Below are 18838 nucleotides of genomic sequence, written 5' to 3'. Positions count from 1 at the left end.
AGTGCTGTAAAGCTTTTAGTATCCATTTTTAAAGCACTACTGACAATTAGAGATTTTCTCCACCATGTCACCAACATGTACAACACACTGCCTGCCAGGTTTCGAGGGGGATTCAATTCCCGCTCTCCCGCTCTTGGGTTATCGATCTCCCTGCTTCTGGAGGGATCCCAGGGAATCAATACCGGCAGGCTGAGACGATCAGCCCATGTTTGGAAGACTCCCTCTATTTACAAGTAAAACAGTAATAATAATAATAGTAATAAGTTAGATGGTGCATATACAATTATTGAGCTTTCTGGGAGATACTGAGGAGCCTCGACGCTCATCACCAGTACAGAATTCCCCCCGAAAAGCAACGGCCTGGTTTTCTTACGGTACTTCAACCTTGACCCGGAGCTCACGCGATGTCCTGCGGTAAAAGATCACCACGCACTCGTAAAACTGAAGCCACGGGTGACAGCTGCACGGTGTCACAATGTGTACAGGTTCTCTTTCTAACTCTCCACTGGGCTCTCCCTTCCTCCGTGCGGTGAGGCACAAGGGGTTCCTCCGCTGCACACCCGCTGTGTTGACACGCTGCTGGCTGAAGACAGCGGTGACTCAGCTCAAATCACCACCGTTCAGAACTGGAATTTTCTCAAAACTTCTCGTTAACTCTGGGGGTAGATTTCCCTTTCAAGGAACACAAACCCCTTCCCTTGAGCCGTCTCAATCCACTGAGCCTCCTGGCCAGCCCTGTGACGGTCTCTGCGTCCCGCCACTGTCACAGGACTCCTTTGCCCCGGGGGGACATTTCTGTTTTTCCAGTGTGAGCCCTGAGAGAGGGGAGTGTGGAGTGAGCTGCAGATCAAAGGCAACGGGTTTGAATGCGTGTCGTCATCGCCGGGGCAGGGAGCAGCACGTAGACTATCTGTTCTTCCTGGCACAGCAAGGAAAACTGTACCTTTCCATGCGGGTGAGGGCACAGTGTGGCAATGTGCCTACAGTCGAGGTTTAAAGAGAGGTTTTCTCACGTGATCTTAGGGAATGAAAACCCCCTCTGGGGCTGCAGCGTAAAATTGACTCCAATTGCTTATTTTTAAGGATGATGTCACAACTGCATCAGGATACGATTTTCCATTCCGCTAGAGTTCCCCAATCCTCTCTACACAACACACTACTTCCTGCGGAGTCAGTATTGACTTACAGTAATCTGTAGGATTAGTAGTATTTACTCTCTTCAACAGCAACAGGTGTTGGAGAGATGGACATCCAACATGTACAACATGTAGGCGAAGCTCTACTGCTTTGCTGCCAAAGTTGAACAGCTTCGGTTCAGTGCGATCCTGTGATTTTCCCTCGAGGTTTCACTATCCATACTTAACGTGTGATAAAGCATTTTTATGCGCTGTTGTGCTTTCACTCTTCATCTCCAAGGCCAGGCACATGAGCATGAATCAAGTAAATGTCACCCGACTCCAAATGTTACGATTGTGGAGAAAATTAGCAAAACAGACGCATGATACATTCTACACACGGGTCTCTAACATGCTGACAGGAATGAGGGAAGAAGAAATGAGACTGGCACTGCAAATATTGAAATAAACTACTCTGCTGACAGCAGCAGGTATAACTAGTAAGAGAAGGGAGGCTATCAGGTTAACCTGCTTTGACAATCAGGCTGTTATTACCCTTTGCTACAGTGACAGATGGGAAAATAGTCATACAGATACTCCAGCTTTTCCCTGAAGATCACACTCAGATCACAGTGAAGGACCACCGAAGCAACAAATATCGCCGTGTCGTTAAGATAGTTTTATATCACACATCCACTCCAAACGAAGTGACCCCTCTGGCACGTGCAGCCCCTAAAATCTAACATCTGGGCTGGGGATCAGTGGACACCCTCTCAGCACCAGCACTGTTGGTCTCTGTTACAACTGACGCATTGAGGAGGCGGAGACACTAAACTGGGTCTCCCGCCTCTGTGTCAACACCAGCACTCGGCAGTTTGACATCTCAGCTCGTGGTTAAAGGCTGTGATAGATTAGGGAGGAGAAAAGGCCAGCGTCAGGGCAGGTTATTCACATGTATTTTCTTAACCTTTCAAAGCTTCATCTCAGCAAGGGCAGAAAGCCCCTGTAGTGGCACTGGAGTCACACGTAGGATGAATCATGCAAAACAAACACAAGCTTCATATGTCTGGGTGCAAGGTGACCAAACTCACTCCTGATGGTTACCATTCTGTAGGAAATCCCCTGTCAAAACAACTGACAACAATCACTCACCAATTTAAGACTTGAAGCTACCGTACTCCACAGAGCGGCACAGCAGTGTCGTCACTTGCTTTGGTATGATGCGCTAAACTCTCTTTTGAATTCGTGACAACTGGACAGCTAACAGACAGGCTCCCAGCCCTCTTGTTTTGGGTTGTGTAATAGACAGACCTGGACCTTTTATCCCTGTACAAAACAGCACTGGTGACTCATCGGCTTGGCCTTTTTAGTGTCTCCTCTGAGTTCAGAAGAAGCCATTTAACCTTCAGAGAACACATTGCTGGTTCGAGCAAGTAATAACAAATGCCAGTGTGTTGTGTATTGCATTAATAGCTTAATTTCAGTTTAAACACTTGGTGGAGGATTCTCTTTTGTGAAAGATGGTGAGAAAGACAAAACCACAACATTGGAAAAGCCCTGGACTGGTCTAGACCCAACTGAATTGAATACTGTGAACCTACAATACAGAGCTTTATACGGCCAGCACACATGTTGGTTCCGTTTCCAGATGCTCTCATTAGAAGCAGTACGCCTGCACTCAGCATCAACTTGTCAGCGGCCATTGTGGTGCTTCCTAGAAACAGCACGGTTTACTGTCGAGGAATCTCTGAGGAGGAGAAGGAAGTTCACTTCTTGGAAGAAATAAACAAGCCAAGCGCTGTGTTTCCCCCCACAAGATCTCATGCAACCAAGACATTTCAAGGAAGTTGAAGTACTGGCAAATGTGGGATCTCCAACTCAAATCTGCCTCAGGGCAATGCTGGCACAGTGCCACCAAGACGTGAGCTGATGTCCCACACTGGTCACACATGAAATATGAGTGTGGGGGGGATCCCTCCGCAGCCCCATCCATTCAGGAACATCTGTAGAGTCTCATCTGAACATAGACTTCCCCACCTTTCAACGGCTCCTGATTAGATTACACCCGTAGAGCAGTTTAACTTTCTGGTATTTTTTTTACAAGTGGCGGTTTCCCCTCGTTGCCTCCCGAAGCCACATGACTGAGGCTAAGCTAGTGGACACCAAATGAGCACAAAGGGTCAAATGGCCTCCTCTCGTTTTGTAAACTTTCTTATGTTCTTATCTCTCCAGAAAAGAGGGTGAGGCACACTGGTAGAGGGAGTTATGGTGGGAAAGTTTACCCTAAATAACATCCGTTCACATAAAGTATGACATAGGTTGCACAAGAGATAATGGGCAGCCTGGCTGAGTAGGAACAGACTCGGGTCAGTGCCAGATCCACATATATTGCCCCTGATACCCGTGCTAACATCAGTATAGCCCATTCTCACACATATGCCAGGGTTAGCATATATGACAATAAGTACAGTGGGGGAAAAAAGTATTTGATCCCCTGCTGATTTTGTACGTTTGCCCACTGACAAAGAAATGATCAGTCTATAATTTTAATGGTAGGTGTATTTTAACAGTGAGAGACAGAATAACAACAACAAAATCCAGAAAAACACATTTCAAAAAAGTTATAAATTGATTTGCATGTTAATGAGGGAAATAAGTATTTGATCCCCTATCAATCAGCAAGATTTCTGGCTCCCAGGTGTCTTTTATACAGGTAACGAGCTGAGATTAGGAGCACTCTCTTAAAGGGACTCTCCTAATCTCAGCTCGTTACCTGTATAAAAGACACCTGTCCACAGAAGCAATCAATCAATCAGATTCCAAACTCTCCACCATGGACAAGACCAAAGAGCTGTCCAAGGATGTCAGGGACAAGATTGTAGACCTACACAAGGCTGGAATGGGCTACAAGACCATCGCCAAGCAGCTTGGTGAGAAGGTGACAACAGTTGGTGCGATTATTCGCAAATGGAAGAAACACAAAATAACTGTCAGTCTCCCTCGGTCTGGGGCTCCATGCAAGATCTCACCTCGTGGAGTTTCAATGATCATGAGAACGGTGAGGAATCAGCCCAGAACTACACGGGAGGATCTTGTTAATGATCTCAAGGCAGCTGGGACCATAGTCACCAAGAAAACAATTGGTAACACACTACGCCGTGAAGGACTGAAGGACTGAAATCCTGCAGCGCCCGCAAGGTCCCCCTGCTCAAGAAAGCACATGTACAGGCCCGTCTGACGTTTGCCATCATCTGAATGATTCAGAGGAGAACTGGGTGAAAGTGTTGTGGTCAGAAGAGACCAAAATCGAGCTCTTTGGCATCAACTCAACTCGATCATTGACTGATCATTTCTTTGTCAGTGGGCAAACGTACAAAATCAGCAGGGGATCAAATACTTTTTTCCCTCACTGTACTTGCCAATGACATCACGTTCATTTGCACTGATGCACACCAGTAAAAACCGTGCCAAGTCCGTAACGTTTACAGCGCTATTGTCCAAGACACTACGACTCCTCCAACTTATTGCATTTGCATAGGGTACTTTTTCCCATTCATTATTTCGAAGAAGAAAAAAAAATATATAGTATATGACGCCACTATAACAACTCAAATGCGTACTTGAAAACTAGCACATTTTCTTTCTCTCTCTCTTTCACTCTGTATAATGAAAATAACGTAGAAACCTCCACATGGGATTAAAATAAATGTGTAGGAAATTATCAAATTGCGCCGTTAGACTCAGGAAACAAAACGTAAAGCATCTGTGTCTGAACAGCGAATTACAGTGAGGGGAAACCCACACTTTTAATATTAAACCAATTCGAAAATTAAGAAGAGGGAATGTAAGGATTTAGGCTTTTGTCATGTTTAACTGATGGACGAGAGATAATCCTATGATGTGTTAGTAGGCAACTCTTATTGGCCTCTATGACACACACACCATTCATATTTCCTGCATTTCAGCTACAGCATTATCACATCAGTCAGGAAGTGAGGCTGCGTGATTAAACGTGTTTCTGTGTGTTGCTCCTCGCTGGGTCTCCTAATGAAGGTGCTGCTGCCAGTGGGCGTTAATTGGGTTAATTGCGCTGGCGTGCGGGCGGTACACTGTGCATCAGACCTTTCCACTGGCGAGGGGGCGGTTTTTAAAATACAAATAAAAATAACTGTTTATAGCGCCCTTCACATAGTAGTCCCAAAGCGCTTTACAGATTGAGAAACAGAAACGAAAATATTCAAATAAATAAATAAAAAACTATAAAATAAAATAAAGCACTGGAAATATCCATTATTAAACCGCTTTCAGAACATACATAATATTGCGTGTTTCTTTCTAAATATATACAGCCGTTTCCCTGACTATACACTGTCTACAAAATATACATACATACAATTACTGACCCATAGGGTATTTACTGACAACTGGAGTGGAAAAATAAAGTGCAATAATAGCAATTACGTATTTCTTAGCAGACTTGCCCAGGGCGCACTTACAATTAATTATTATTCACTTTATGCAAAGTATTTAAAGAAAGAAAGAAAGAAAGAACTTCCCAAAAAAAACACGTGCATTAGGAGGGAGGGCTATCACGCCCGCATGCGTCTGCTCCCAGACACGACTTAAACTGGTGGGCCAGTGCATTTCCAGTACAGACGAGAGGCTTCAGAGAATCCAGGTTAACAAGAGCGCAGAAAACGCTGGGGAATTTGAAAGCAGATTTAATTTAAATCAAGCTCATCTCCACGCCCGTGTTAAGCAGAATCTGTAGCCCACTGCTTCGGGCTTTCCAGGCTGGTGTAAACGCCCCCCGCAGCGGCTCAGACCCGTCTCAACCCTCTCCGCATCGTAAGTACGCATTTCTTTTTTCATTATTAGTATGTATTCATATTGTCTAAATATAAAACGACATCCTTATTATAACCCTGTCTGTGCAGTTCCCATGGGGCACAGGGTCCCGCTGCTCAACAGGACATTCACTTTGGTCAAGGACTGGACATCAGTCAATCAAATCCATGACACGTAGCACCTACACACACACGAAGTAAAATAATGAAGGGAATTGAATAGCTGGGGAAACGTGCTTATATTTTCAGTGTGTGTTTGCATGTACACACATTCACTTTGTATTCATATGATTTTAAAGGCACGCTGCAGTAAATGACTGTGCATGTTCGCTTTTGCAGAGCAACACCTTTTGTTTTTGAAAAGGGAACATTAAAATGAGCTCGTACACACGGCCTGTGTCCCAGCTTAGCGCACTGCTTTGCGCACTGCTTTGCGCACTGCTTTGCGCACTGCTTTGCGCAGCTTCCCAGAGGAGCAGTTCCAGCTGCACAGCGCAGCCCTTTCACTGCCTGAGCAACACGCACCCGGGCAGGAGAGCAGCAGAGCCCCCTCTCAGTGCTCCAGTCTGTCCGATCATGGCAGGACAGCTCTCCTGCTGGATCACAGATGCTGCATTCACAACGCTTCCATCTAAATGTCTATAATCAATACATATATTTGGCTCTATGTAGCGTTCAACAGTTTTCTTTTGAAAGGAAGTCAACTAGGAATACAAAGATATGTGCCAAATCAGTAATAGTCCCCATCCATTGGTATTTTAGGACATAACTCTCTCTTTGGGCAGGAAATTGTGAAATCTGGCTCTGAAAAGCGAGAATTCCTGAACTTATTCTGTTTGCGATTGCTTGCAGAGAAAAACTAAAAATCAATTCAGATTCATTTCACTGTGTGGCGTCTGTCAATGTCATGTTCATTATCACTGACTATTTGAAAGGCAATTCCAGGAAATAAGGGCTTTGCAATCCCACCTCACTCAACAGTCATAATGAAGCTAGGAAGTATAATGAAGTTCAGTACTGGGAAAACCCCCATCCAGGACCCTTGGTAACAGTTCATTCACTGAATTGTAATTAGATTTTAAAGTGGGCGGGGATTAAACACTAATTGGGGGGTGTGTCTATCATTGAAAACAAGTGATGGGGATTTTTAAAGAGGCTGTGTGGGGGACTGAGAGGGAGAGAGAGTCTCTGTATGTTTCAGTGCGTCACAAGAGCCAGAGACAGACACACGCTCACTGTATTTCTCTTATCTTGTCAGCATTGTGCTGCGGAGCGACACAACCTCACAAAGCCACCGGGTTCCTGCAACAGAGAGTGTGAGAGACGCACCAAGGGCACGGATCATATCCATCAACCCAACCTACAAACCCAAACACTTCAGGGAGCTCTTGGGAGTGAGTGTGGAGTACAGCAGAGAGAGAGAGAGAGACTGCAGACATGATGAAGATGGGGAATATCCTTCTGCTGCTGGGCTTGTATCTGACACATATCCAGGGAGTGGACAGCAACTGTGTTCAATGGGATCCACATCAAACAGAAAAAGGAAATTATTGCTGTACTATATGTGCTCCAGGTAGGCTGCCTTTACTTTCAGAGTTACCGGGTCAGTTTGTGCAATTTGGGGGTTGTACCTGTGCCGTACCTTGACCAGTCTGTCCAGCAGCTTAAGGCACAGTTGCTCCCAGAGGTCCTCAGAGGGCTTTGATTAACCCATAATGCTGCTGGAATGAGGCACACAAGCATTAAGGTCCATTGAGAAATACGAGGAGCTTGTAGCACTGCAGGTCAATATGTTGCAGCTAAATGATACATTCAGCTAAATTCTGGTGAATGTCGTAAGCCACCAACTGGTTCAGTTCACTAAGAAAAGGGTTTCAGTCATGAACAGATTTACACTGAGTACTGCACAGTATATAGTATAGTTTATATGCATGATTCCAATACTTATGTCTGGAAATGTATGCATGTTTATTAAGGGTTTAATAATATGACTTTAGATGTGAAATCTAAGTCATTTTAAATGAGGGATGAGGCAGTTGAAGTGATCCAAACACAACTACAGCCCTACTGGTTATTGACACTCATCAGATCATGGGCTGCTTTAGTTGCAGGTCTCCTTTCTAATCATTTAATTGGTTCAATGGAGGCCAATACCGGAGGGATAAAGGAGAAAGAGGTTGAGAAAAGGCAGAGGAGCAGAAGGCAAGAGGGAGGGTGCAGACAGAGATAGCTATAGACAGGCAGACAGAGTGAGCGAGCGAGCGTTGCAGGCAGCAGAGCGTCCCTGAGAGGGGCGAGTGTCAGCTGTGGAAATACCAGTGACTGGGGTGCGATGTGTCATAGGGCGTCACACGTCACAAAAGTGGTACTGCTTCCTCCCCCGCCTCTAACCTCAGCGTTACATTGAATCTCGCAGTCTGACTCGAGCTGCCATCTCTGAAGCACTCAGCACATTAGGGCTTCGGAGAAAAGCGGAGTTGAGCCCGGGTCCTGGCGTCAACCCGTCCCTCCCCATGCTGGCATTCAGACTTTAATAGCTTAGGATAATTGCTTGGTTGAAACTTTCTACTTTCTGCTCATGTACCCTGTACTGGCTGGTGCTGGCTTTCCTCCTCCATAAAGGTATTTTACTTCAGTATATGTAATTCAGGACGCTGGTAGATCCAGTGTGTCCCGGTGCAGTAGTGCCTATTAAACTGTAAACAGTTTCCTTGGGCAGCAGCTGTACAGGGCAGCAACAATTGACTCTACAAGGTAAAAGCCCAGGGGATCAACACGCTGTGTATTGTGTAACAAGCTGGGTATTTCTGAAACCAGATAAAGCAGAACAAACTAAATATCAAGTTAGTGTTTAATTAGCCTTCGCACTTCACTGTGAACAAAGACTGATTGGACTTCAGTCCTGAATCTCTCTTACCTGTTTCCTGATCGGTTTATCTGCTTCTGATATGGCACATACTCACAGCATTGAAGAAGGAACTGAAAGGATAGTCACTGGATATTGACAACCTAATATCGCTAATCTGAAAATTTACCACTGTACTTTTTCTAAAACCCACGGAAGTGATTGACAGCAATGAGTCACCGTTTATTCAGCTTTATTGCGTCGTGTGTTGAAATATTTATTCTTCCCTGTTTGAGTTATAAAGTCCCTACTAGAGCCTCAAACGTCCAAATGTTTGAATACTGAAATAAGGCACTAGTTTTACAAAAACTCCAGCATGATTCCCCTTCGACGGGGCTGTATCACATTGACTCAGCGTCAGTCTAGCGTGACTGCAGCCCCACTGCCCTGAACGTTCACTCGCAGGACTGAGCAAGACCCAACAGTGTGCGTGTGCCCCACCCCGAGAAGATCAATCACCTTATTCCGTAAGCCCTATTAGATGATACACACAATGGGATGCTCGGGAGAACTGCAGGGCGGCCGAACGAGAACCTGGGTACAGTGTGATCGTGTCAGGCAAGGATCCACCAAAAGGAACTGAGAGAGGGATCAGTCACAGCCAGACCTGTGAAAACAGGAAGCTATAATAAATAAGAGATAGTCGAACAAAGGTCACCTGACCACAGCAGCCACCAGATGCTTTCTAGAAAACAGACATGCGTTCCAAATGTGCCCTGCATCACAGGATCACTGTTTACACGAGGGAAATGCGCATGAATAGCAGTCCTACTGGTGACAAAAGAGAAGGAAGATGAAACTATGAATCCTTTGCAGCTTTGAGAACCGGGCTGATGTGATTTATGTATTTATTCTGTTGGGTCTTGTTTTGTTCTGAGCTGACACTCTTACAGAAGCGGTGGGTTTTGGTTTCCAGTAAATGGCAATGAAGATTGAGCACACAGCTCTGTCATTACATGCCCCACGCCGTAGTTATTAGGGGTATGTTTCAAACATCACATCACCACCAATTATGGTCATTGGAAATGATTACTTTGTAGGTCGTACATCCATTTCCCACGTAAACAAATAATATTTGGTATGAAATTTTATGGATGTTTAATATTTAATGGAAAACATTTGTCAAAATAGCTGGTATTTAAGTTACAATTAGCACATGCCCTTGTCAGATATGTAACCTAGCGAGGAAGTCATGATGTGGGGAGGAGGCTCTCTCACCTGTGTGTCCCGTGGCTCTCTGTCCACTTGCAGGATTTCGCTATTCCCAGGAGTGCGGTCCGAAGCCCAAGGAGCTGTGCGTACCGTGCGAGGAAGGCACCTTCGCCCCCACCACCCTGAGCCCTTCCTGCAAGCGGTGCACCAGCTGCACAGGTATGCCCCGCCCCCGAGAAAGAGACTCCTCAAACCAAAGCCAAAACCAGGCCTGTCAGGGTCGGTCAGCAGGCTGGAAGTGTCACTGGGCTGGAGTTCAGATTGAAAAGAAAAACAAAGCTAAGCAGGCCCACTGGAGATCTTTAAATACATACTCACATCCATCCATCCATCCACATCTTCAGTTCACCTCCGGGTTTGTACCACAACAGAGAAAATATGATGCCGCTTGCAACTGTGCTGTTCCTTATGCAGACCTGAACACAACAAAGTCAACTAAATCAAGTTGCTTGAATTCAAATAGCATCTATCAAATAGCATCCATACTGCATTTCCGATCACATTTAAAACTACCTGCTTATTGACACACTGCCACATTGATATGCCACATATATGTACCGTCAGTGGTACTGTGTTAGTGTCTGCTCCCTTTAGTGCTTGGTACTGTGTAGCCAACATATGACCTCCACCAAGGCTGCTGGTTCCGATACTACCATCCGAGGGGGCGCCCTGTCACTAACGGTCTTGATTTGTCTCTCACTCCCTGTCTCCAGGTAAACTGAAGGTCAAGAAGAATTGCACCGCTGCCTCAGACACAGAGTGCACCTGTGTGGACGGGTACCTGTGTGGAGATGGCCGCTGCTCCTACTGCAAGAAGGAGTGCTTTCCCGGGCAGCAGCCAAACAACAAACGTAAGAACTCACTGGCCTCTTCCTGTAGCATCCAGACTACCTCCATGACCTAAAAAACAGTTGAAGAGGGAATTATTTGTTATAAAAGTGGAGTTGTAACCTGCCGTGTCTGTGTGCCCAGGCTCCTGTGATGACTGCCCCCCTGGGACCTTTTCCAACAAGAAAAACCAGCAGTGCCAACCCTGGAAGAAAAGGTAAGGACCTATAAAAAGTTACTCGTCACAGGTACAAAATATGAACACTGAAGATTTTACAGTAATGGCAGACAGCTACTAATAGAAGTTACAAGATCCACTACTCATTCCATGCCATATAAATTCATATTGCACTTTTGCCAATAATCATTCTTTGCCAACTTCCTGCCCTCTCAGCTGTCCTGGAAATCAGATGCTTTCAGATACCAATGGAACTGCGACAAGCGACATCATCTGTGTCGACCCTCCCTCAACCACTAGTGCCAATCCGGCCATAGACACCCTGCCCAGTGAAAAACAACCAGGTAAGGGGCTCACAACATCCGGTACCTGGGCACCGAAGCTCCATTCACCCACTCTGTATTGGCACTGAATTACAACACTACCACCTAACCCTGAACGAGGGAGAAATGTTAGTGCTGCTAGAACACAAACCCATCTATCGATGCATCCAGGGTTTGAAAGGAGAGTTCCTGGTGTAGCGTGTGGAAGTTAAGTTAGAAATTCCCCTCACAAATGTTTTAATTCATGTATACTTAAGAAAGATAAGATCAAGTCAACAGCCAGGCCAGAAGGTAGTTTGACCCCTGTTTGTTATTTTCGATGAGCATCTTGGAGACAATGACAAACAGTATGATTTGAGTGTCTGCTCCTTAATCCTTGAATTGACCCATGGAATCTGTCCTCTAATAATATATTCTGCTTAGCAAGCTTTTTATATAACATAGTAATGACTTATTAATTATAACCAGATCTTTGTTTTCGGTCTATAAAAAGCTCTGACTTTTAGAATTAAGTCAGAGCAACTTTGGAATCTCTTTGATTCACTGCTGTTCTCCACGTCACATGTAATAAAGGCTGAGTTTCTTCCACAAGCATCATTGCAGGTTTAAAGATCAAATGCAGATTCCTGTGTGTATGTGTCACGGGTGCTGGATTTTTCTAACTGCTTCTTAAATGTGAAAAAGTGAAAAAGGCAGTGTGAAGTAGTGTTAATAGATCGTATGCCTGTAAATAAAAAACAAATCCCTCTCCACTATATCCCACGGACAGCTAAATTATCGATTTGTCAGTGAGTGCACAAGTTGAGCTGTAATCTCTGGTCCCATTTTGATCCGTCTGGCCGTTTCCCAGCGAAAGTTAAATTGAAATTCCTCAGTGACGACAACAAAGAGCAGAATAAACAAACAAATGTGTTCAACTGTCAACAGGTCAGCAGGTTTTTAAAATCAACAGTTTGCAAAATTAAACAAACCGAGGTCAAAGGAAGGAGAGACATCCAGACAATTCGAGGTAGTCCGTTTTTTAAAGAGGTCCTCTGCTGTACGACACATTTTCAGTCCTTTCATGCATTCAGCAAATTTCACCAGATAAAATCATGGTGCCTTCCTTAGGAAGTTGTGCTAGCAGGGCAGTTTCATTCTCTCTGGGAGTCAAAAGGTTAATCTGATTGTGGCTTCTTTGGTTTTGACTTATGTGGTTTTGGAAACTGGAGAGCTTGCTCTATTTATTTTATTTTACAAAACCTGGATCAAAGTCAAGATGATGCCTCAATAGCCTGGCGCTTTTGAGAACTCTGCACGAGGCTAGAGGGGAAGTGCAAAAGCCAACCAGGCCATACATGAATGGAATCGAATCAGGTCGACGCCTTTGTAAGCAGAAATCAGGTCTCACGCCCACTCTCCTGAGGGAACAGTAGCTACAAAGAGATGTGTGGATGCCATCACTTGCTCCTCTGAGCAGAAGCAAATTCAGGGGAAGGATTACCGTATCTCCCTTGAGAAACAGCCTCTATTGCCGAGGATGCCACTGTGGCTGAGAGAAGGTCAACAAATCAGCCACACCTGTGGGTTCCCTGATTCGGGCACGAGGATCTGAGCAGACACCAGTGAGGGCAGGACATCCATTCATCTTGCCACGATGTGGGTTGGAACTTTTTTCGGAACCCCACGCAGATCTCTGCATCTCTTGGTGTGCCATTCCCGTCATGCAGCGCGTGCCACTGCTCAAAGTCGGCCTTTTGGTTATCGTTTGTGCCGAAGATGCAGTTTCGTTCCACAAAAGCTGATCAAAAGTCCTCCCTGATCGGGAAATCCTCCACCCTGCGTCCTATTTCTTTTTGAGGCATGCGCTGGCTGAGCAAGCACCCCAAACCCAAGCTCTCAGTCCCAAAATGAGTCACATCACAGCTGCGGGAGTCGTCATCTCCGTTTATTTTTTAATGAGGCCCTTTTAGGCATTGTAGAGCTCAGTGAAAAGACTGAGGATACTGGCAAGCCCTGACCGCTGTTGTGTGATTGCAGGTAACGCAGAGAAGATTGTGGCATTCATCATGGCCGGGGGCACCTGCATAGGCATCTTCATCCTGGTCATTGCCTGCTTCATCACCAGCCACAAGAAGAAGGAGAAGGAGCCAGTGCCAGGTGAGACGGACGCTTTTGCCACCCACTGCTACTGACTAACAATGACTACAATAAAGAGTGTAGTAAGCATAGACTTAATCACAGACAGATCTTACACAATACCATGTTGACTCTAGTGTTAAAAATTGTATCTACACTTGACATATTAACATGTCCTATACCATTACAATGTATTTTGTGTACTGTGGGACTGCTGGACCTTTACTGTGAAGAAAACTTCTGGGTTTTCTTCATGGGTTTCGCATTTATGTCAGTGTAAGTCCGTGACACTCTCCCTCCCTCCGTCTCTCTCTCCATCAGCCTCCACCGTGGCACCGCAGCGCTCTGTGCAGCAGGAGGAGGACCGCTGCAGCTGTCACTGTCCGCTTCAGGAGCAGGGCAGCAGTATGGAGTCATTGGACTCGGAGAGTAAACTGCTGTCCGTGTGAGAGGGCCATGCAGGACTGCCTCCTCACTGGCACTGGCCCAGTTTAACCAGTCCATCAGTCCTACACAGAAGCCAACATTGGTATTGTCATTGTTGGACAGTAGCTGTTTTTGTTGTGTTCGTCGAGATCCACAGGGATTGAGGCAGATCCGGAATATTTATTTGTGCGATTGTGTGTGCGAGTGTGTGTGTGAATACGTGTGAGCTCCCTCACAGACGCGCCTTCTAATATTTCCTCCGCACCACAGATAAGACCTCTGCATCTCACATTCTGAGACATTCCGAGTACACGCTCCAGCACACGTCACCCACCCTGCACAGACACGCCACACATTGAACAGGACTCTAAAGGCTGATGTGTGTTTCTCATCAGAGCACTTCGTATATAGAGTAGCTCTTTCAATAGTTCATTGTAGAGAGGTTGGGGGGGGTAATGTTTAAATATTTGTCTCTATTTAAAAACCGTCTGCAGTTTGTTTCAGCTCAAGCTTGCACCTTATTGGTTTGTGTTTTTTGTTTACTTAAACATGTATTTTACTTTGCAATGTATTTGACTATTTACCAGTATGGCACAGGAACAGCCAGAATGCCAAACTGTGATACTACACGCCCTTAAAGCACCATTTCAGGTCTCATGTTTTGCAATATTGGTTCAAGTCACGTTTTTGCTTTGGGCAGCTTTAATTCTGTTTATACAGATATGTGAAGAAAACAAGTATTGCCTTGTTTGTAATTACAGCATTTGGCAACACCACCTGATTGCACAAAGGGCAGGACAAAGGGCTTTTGTGGGACTTTTTTAAAGTAGCATTTTTAAAGTAGCATTTTTTAAATATATATTAAAACAAAACCGTTTACCTCCCCATATCCCCCTGGGGTGTATATATGAGCTGTTCACTCTGAGGGTAATGACACAGCTCTTCTACAGATATCAGTGTAGAACTGCTTATCAATGCGCCACGCGAGGAGAAGCAGTAATTTGCTACTTGTTACTGGAAGGGGGAAAAAATCCCATTTCTGCATTCGAATAGAAAGCTGGTGGACACAGCTGGTGCTTGTTGTTGTCGGGCAACTTTCAGATCTGCCCACATGTTGTCCAGCCCTTGCTTGTGCTTGTGTGTGTGTGCGTTTGTGCGCGTTTGAGCGTGCGTGTCCTTGTGTGTGTGTATGTGTGTGCATATGTGTTCTGTAGAAGCTGTACTCATGGGTGGTGTGTGGGTTGTAAACCACATTTTTTTTTTTTGAGAAGCGTTTGCCCTCATCTTCTCCCCAGTACCAAGACGTCCCACTGCTTTCTGTCTTTCCTGGCTCTGAGTCAAGTTTATTGTACATGGTGGGCTTAGTAGACGCTTGGGCCCCTGGGAGGAACATAGTATTCTTCGAGAGAGAGAGTAGACAGTTTTTAAAGATGAAAGGGACTTTTTTTTTTTTTTTTTTTTTAACAGAAACGCAGGGTCTGTGTCTCGGTGGCTGAGAAACCAGTATGGAGAAACAGGTTTAGTCAGTTCAACCACAATGGCTACCTTTCATGGGAGTATTTTAAATAAACAAAAACACCAATAAACCATAACAGGGAACTAGATGGTAACAGATAGAACTGTAGATAGATAGAGCATTGAAGTATTATTTATGGATTTATGTATTAATATCCTAGAGATTCTTCTAGGAGAGACGGTAAATAGCTCAGTAAAACAGAGTCCGGTGCTTTTCTAAGCGTTTCACACGCAGATAAGATAACTGCGCAATTTTCAGTTTCAGCTGTACTGCAAACATGAGTTGAATGAAAGTATAGATAAGACCCAGATGTATATAAACAGACATTCTTATATAGAGGGACAGACAGAGATAAACATTCAATTTAATAAGCAAGACCCACTGGGTGTCCTTTGGCCGGCTTCCCCGCGGCTTGTGGAAAAAACAAGTAGGAGTAGAACACAGATTTGAGATTAGGGAGGCAGAGGGATTTTCTCTCACTTTAGTAGTTACCACATAAATAGCATTACAAAATATTTATTGGAGTATCACATCCAAAAACTCAATGGCACTCAAAGCCTGGGCTTCCGTATTACTGCTTCTGAATGTCTGGCTGCTCAATACATGTCGCAACAGATAACGAGAGACATCTTCCCTGAACTGGGTGGCTGAACTTGCACAGCAAGTCGGACACTGCTTTCCCCTGGCACCCCATCTGGCCACCTTATGTGGTTGTGCTTTCCCCCGTCAGAGGAAAGTCTTCACCTTTTAACGACTGCGATTAGAACAAAAACACATCCAGCCCTCGGCTACGCGCTGATCCTTGCTGACCTGTTGTTAGCGCTGTTTTCTAGTCCTCAGGGTAGCGTAGCTTTGATTTCTGCGTAGATAACCTTTCTCCTATGACAATTGTGCTGGCTATTCCCTAGTCCTCTCCACGCTGATGTGGCAGTCAGGCCGGCCTTGAAAACCTTCCTCTCTGTTCCTTACGATCATCACATTTACACATGAGGTTCATGTGTTTTCGAGGTAAAAGAAAAGTGCAATTTCAAGGTCCAGATTTAAAGTTCGGTGCACCGAATCGTATGAAACGCACCCAAGGCTCTGTTTGCACTGTGGGCAGATTTTTATTTTTTTATTCTGTATTGTTTCTTGTACTTTGTATATATATTTTTATGAACAAAACGTGCTCTCTGCAAAGCTTTTATTGAAAATAAATACGCCACTATCAATATTATCCAAAACAATACTACCATATAGAACAAATACTATCTTATAAAAATGGGACCCGTACTTGGTGCTTGGTATTTAAATTTGGGGACATAAAACAATACAGGATTTTATGTACAGATGTTTGAATACATACGTGCACTATATACACATGTAGTATACACAAACATATACACAGTCTATGTCTTGATATGTATTTATATAATGTGATATTCTAATAGTCTGGAGAATGTAGGTTGTGAATTGTATCACATGACACAGCACTGCGAGACTTGTGAAGTTGTACCGTTGACTGTTCAATTTCCACTAACAGTTGTGTGCTGTGGCTTTAATACGCACTTTATATCACAAACCGTGGATATGTTGGATTTTCCAGACTTGTTTTGTGAGTATGAAGTGAGACAGTGTATCGAAAGAGACTTTCCCCGGCCGGGTTACTTACACAACAGACAGTGTGGAGAGCAAGCCGAAGCCTGTCATTCATACCATGATTTGGTGTGTCTTGCAGAACAGCTGATTGCTCAAATCAGATAGTGGGCATGCTGAAAGAAATACAAAAAAAAATGAAGACATTCAATCAATCTGGTCCAGAGAAAACTTGGCATTGCTTGAAAAACTAGCAAAAAAAACAAATGCTTTAAAGTAATAGCAGTAAACTGAACAAGATCTTACAGAGATGGCGAATTTGATCGTGATTGTAACATGACTTGCATTGTGTCCGAGTCCTGATGATGTCCAGGAGGACCCTATTGGATCAGGGGACAACCTGTAATCCTCACAACTCCTGGCAACTGAGTTACAACACAGCATCCCCATCTGAACAGAACAGAAAAGACACAATATTGTTTATCAGATACATTTAAACTGGACACGCCTGAATACATCCATTTTGTTTTGCTTTTGAATATTATTATTGAAGTTACTGTGAACTTTTACAGATGCTTCTTTTTTATATTCTATTCTGTTGTACATTTGTTTCAAATATATATTTTTACAATAATATATTCTTAGAATTGAACAATACAATGTCCTAAATAAAAAACAATGAAAGAAAATGTTTTGGTTGATTCCGTATGTTATGCTTGAGTAAGAGTTTCTGTAATGGTTTCCTTGTCAAATTAAACGTGTTGTCATATTGTTGCAGCAGCTCCAGAACTGGATATTTCGGGCATGTGGTTTTATTCACAACCGCAATTCCTCGACAGTCAGAAGTACATCAACTGGTGACTAAAATCAGTTTGGGGAAGAAATGTTGAGACGATCGAAGAAGTGTTTTGCAGCAGCAGCCAAAGCAGTCATGGACGTGTTCAGACGGACATTCATGGAATTCATGGATTCATGGGGAGCCTTCATCCAGCAGGGGATCAATATTGACTGACGTTAATATATGGATTCAGAAAGTGGTATGCAAATACAATAACAGATCCAGTGAAGCAATGAACAAAGTGTGAGTTATCTAGTTTCTGCCAACATTACTCATGATGTTCTAACAGGGAACCTAGTTAATCTTACAACTTGTGGGGAAACCCTCCAAAGGAATTTCCTGGCAGAGTGACAGTCTTGTCATTTCTATACTGTCTGTCCTGGTGTAAGCTGTGAAAATGTTCAGTGTGTGTAAAATATATTCTGCCATTACAGTCCATTACAGCTTAAGATGAAAGAAATATGGCCAGCGTTTGGAGATCAGTTTAGTATCCACAAACAACTGTTTGCCATGGGACCCAGGGGTGCATCTTCTCAATAATAATAATGTAATAATCATGCACCAGGGCCGGCACTCTTCTCTTCATCTATTAATAGTTTTCTTATCTACACTGAGTTGCAGTGAAGCTGAAAACCCCTGTTGTGGTTTAACATTTTATAATCTTAGGAGTCGTCACTTCCGCTCGTGGAAAGAGTGACTGATTTTCTGAAGTTTAAATACTGAGAAAGAGGGAAGAGTCACCTCACTGCTGACTAGCTGCTGATTTTACAAGCTTACTGTATTGTATTGTTGGGACTCATCTCTCCTTACACTGGGCTGCTGCTGCTGCAACCAAATTAACCACAATAACCATGCGATTGTGAAATTATCCCTCCCGGCTTCCCAAAGCGAAGCGGTTACGCCATCTTCCGTGCTCTTCTCACGGGTTCTGTACGACATGACAACACAGAGGCCGTG

General features: G+C 44.2%; 1 protein-coding gene across 1 annotated transcript; it reads left to right on the top strand.

Annotated features, from left to right (window-relative positions):
• Positions 1–5721: 5721 nt before the first annotated feature.
• tnfrsf9b (tumor necrosis factor receptor superfamily, member 9b) lies at positions 5722–14450 on the top strand. Its single transcript, XM_066690953.1, has 8 exons — positions 5722–5963; positions 7221–7535; positions 10119–10238; positions 10793–10930; positions 11052–11124; positions 11302–11429; positions 13428–13547; positions 13848–14450. Exons 2-8 carry the CDS (start codon positions 7400–7402, stop codon positions 13973–13975), a joined length of 843 nt encoding a protein of 280 aa, XP_066547050.1. The 5' UTR covers positions 5722–5963; positions 7221–7399; the 3' UTR covers positions 13976–14450.
• The last annotated feature ends 4388 nt before the right edge of the window (positions 14451–18838 follow it).

This window comes from Amia ocellicauda, chromosome 18 (genome assembly GCF_036373705.1).
Source record: "Amia ocellicauda isolate fAmiCal2 chromosome 18, fAmiCal2.hap1, whole genome shotgun sequence".
Lineage (NCBI taxonomy): Eukaryota > Metazoa > Chordata > Actinopteri > Amiiformes > Amiidae > Amia > Amia ocellicauda.
Note: the sequence above shows the minus strand (reverse complement) of the source record. Positions and strands in the feature narration are given on the sequence as shown.

What these genes read in the sequence shown, in the direction of transcription:
- tnfrsf9b (XM_066690953.1), top strand. Translation starts at nt 7,400, where the DNA reads ATGATGAAGATGGGGAATATCCTTCTGCTGCTGGGCTTGTATCTGACA. An exon ending in GCGGTGCACCAGCTGCACAG is followed by an intron (nt 10,239 to 10,792) that starts GTATGCCCCGCC and finishes CCCTGTCTCCAG; the next exon opens with GTAAACTGAAGGTCAAGAAG. An exon ending in GGAGAAGGAGCCAGTGCCAG is followed by an intron (nt 13,548 to 13,847) that starts GTGAGACGGACG and finishes TCTCTCCATCAG; the next exon opens with CCTCCACCGTGGCACCGCAG.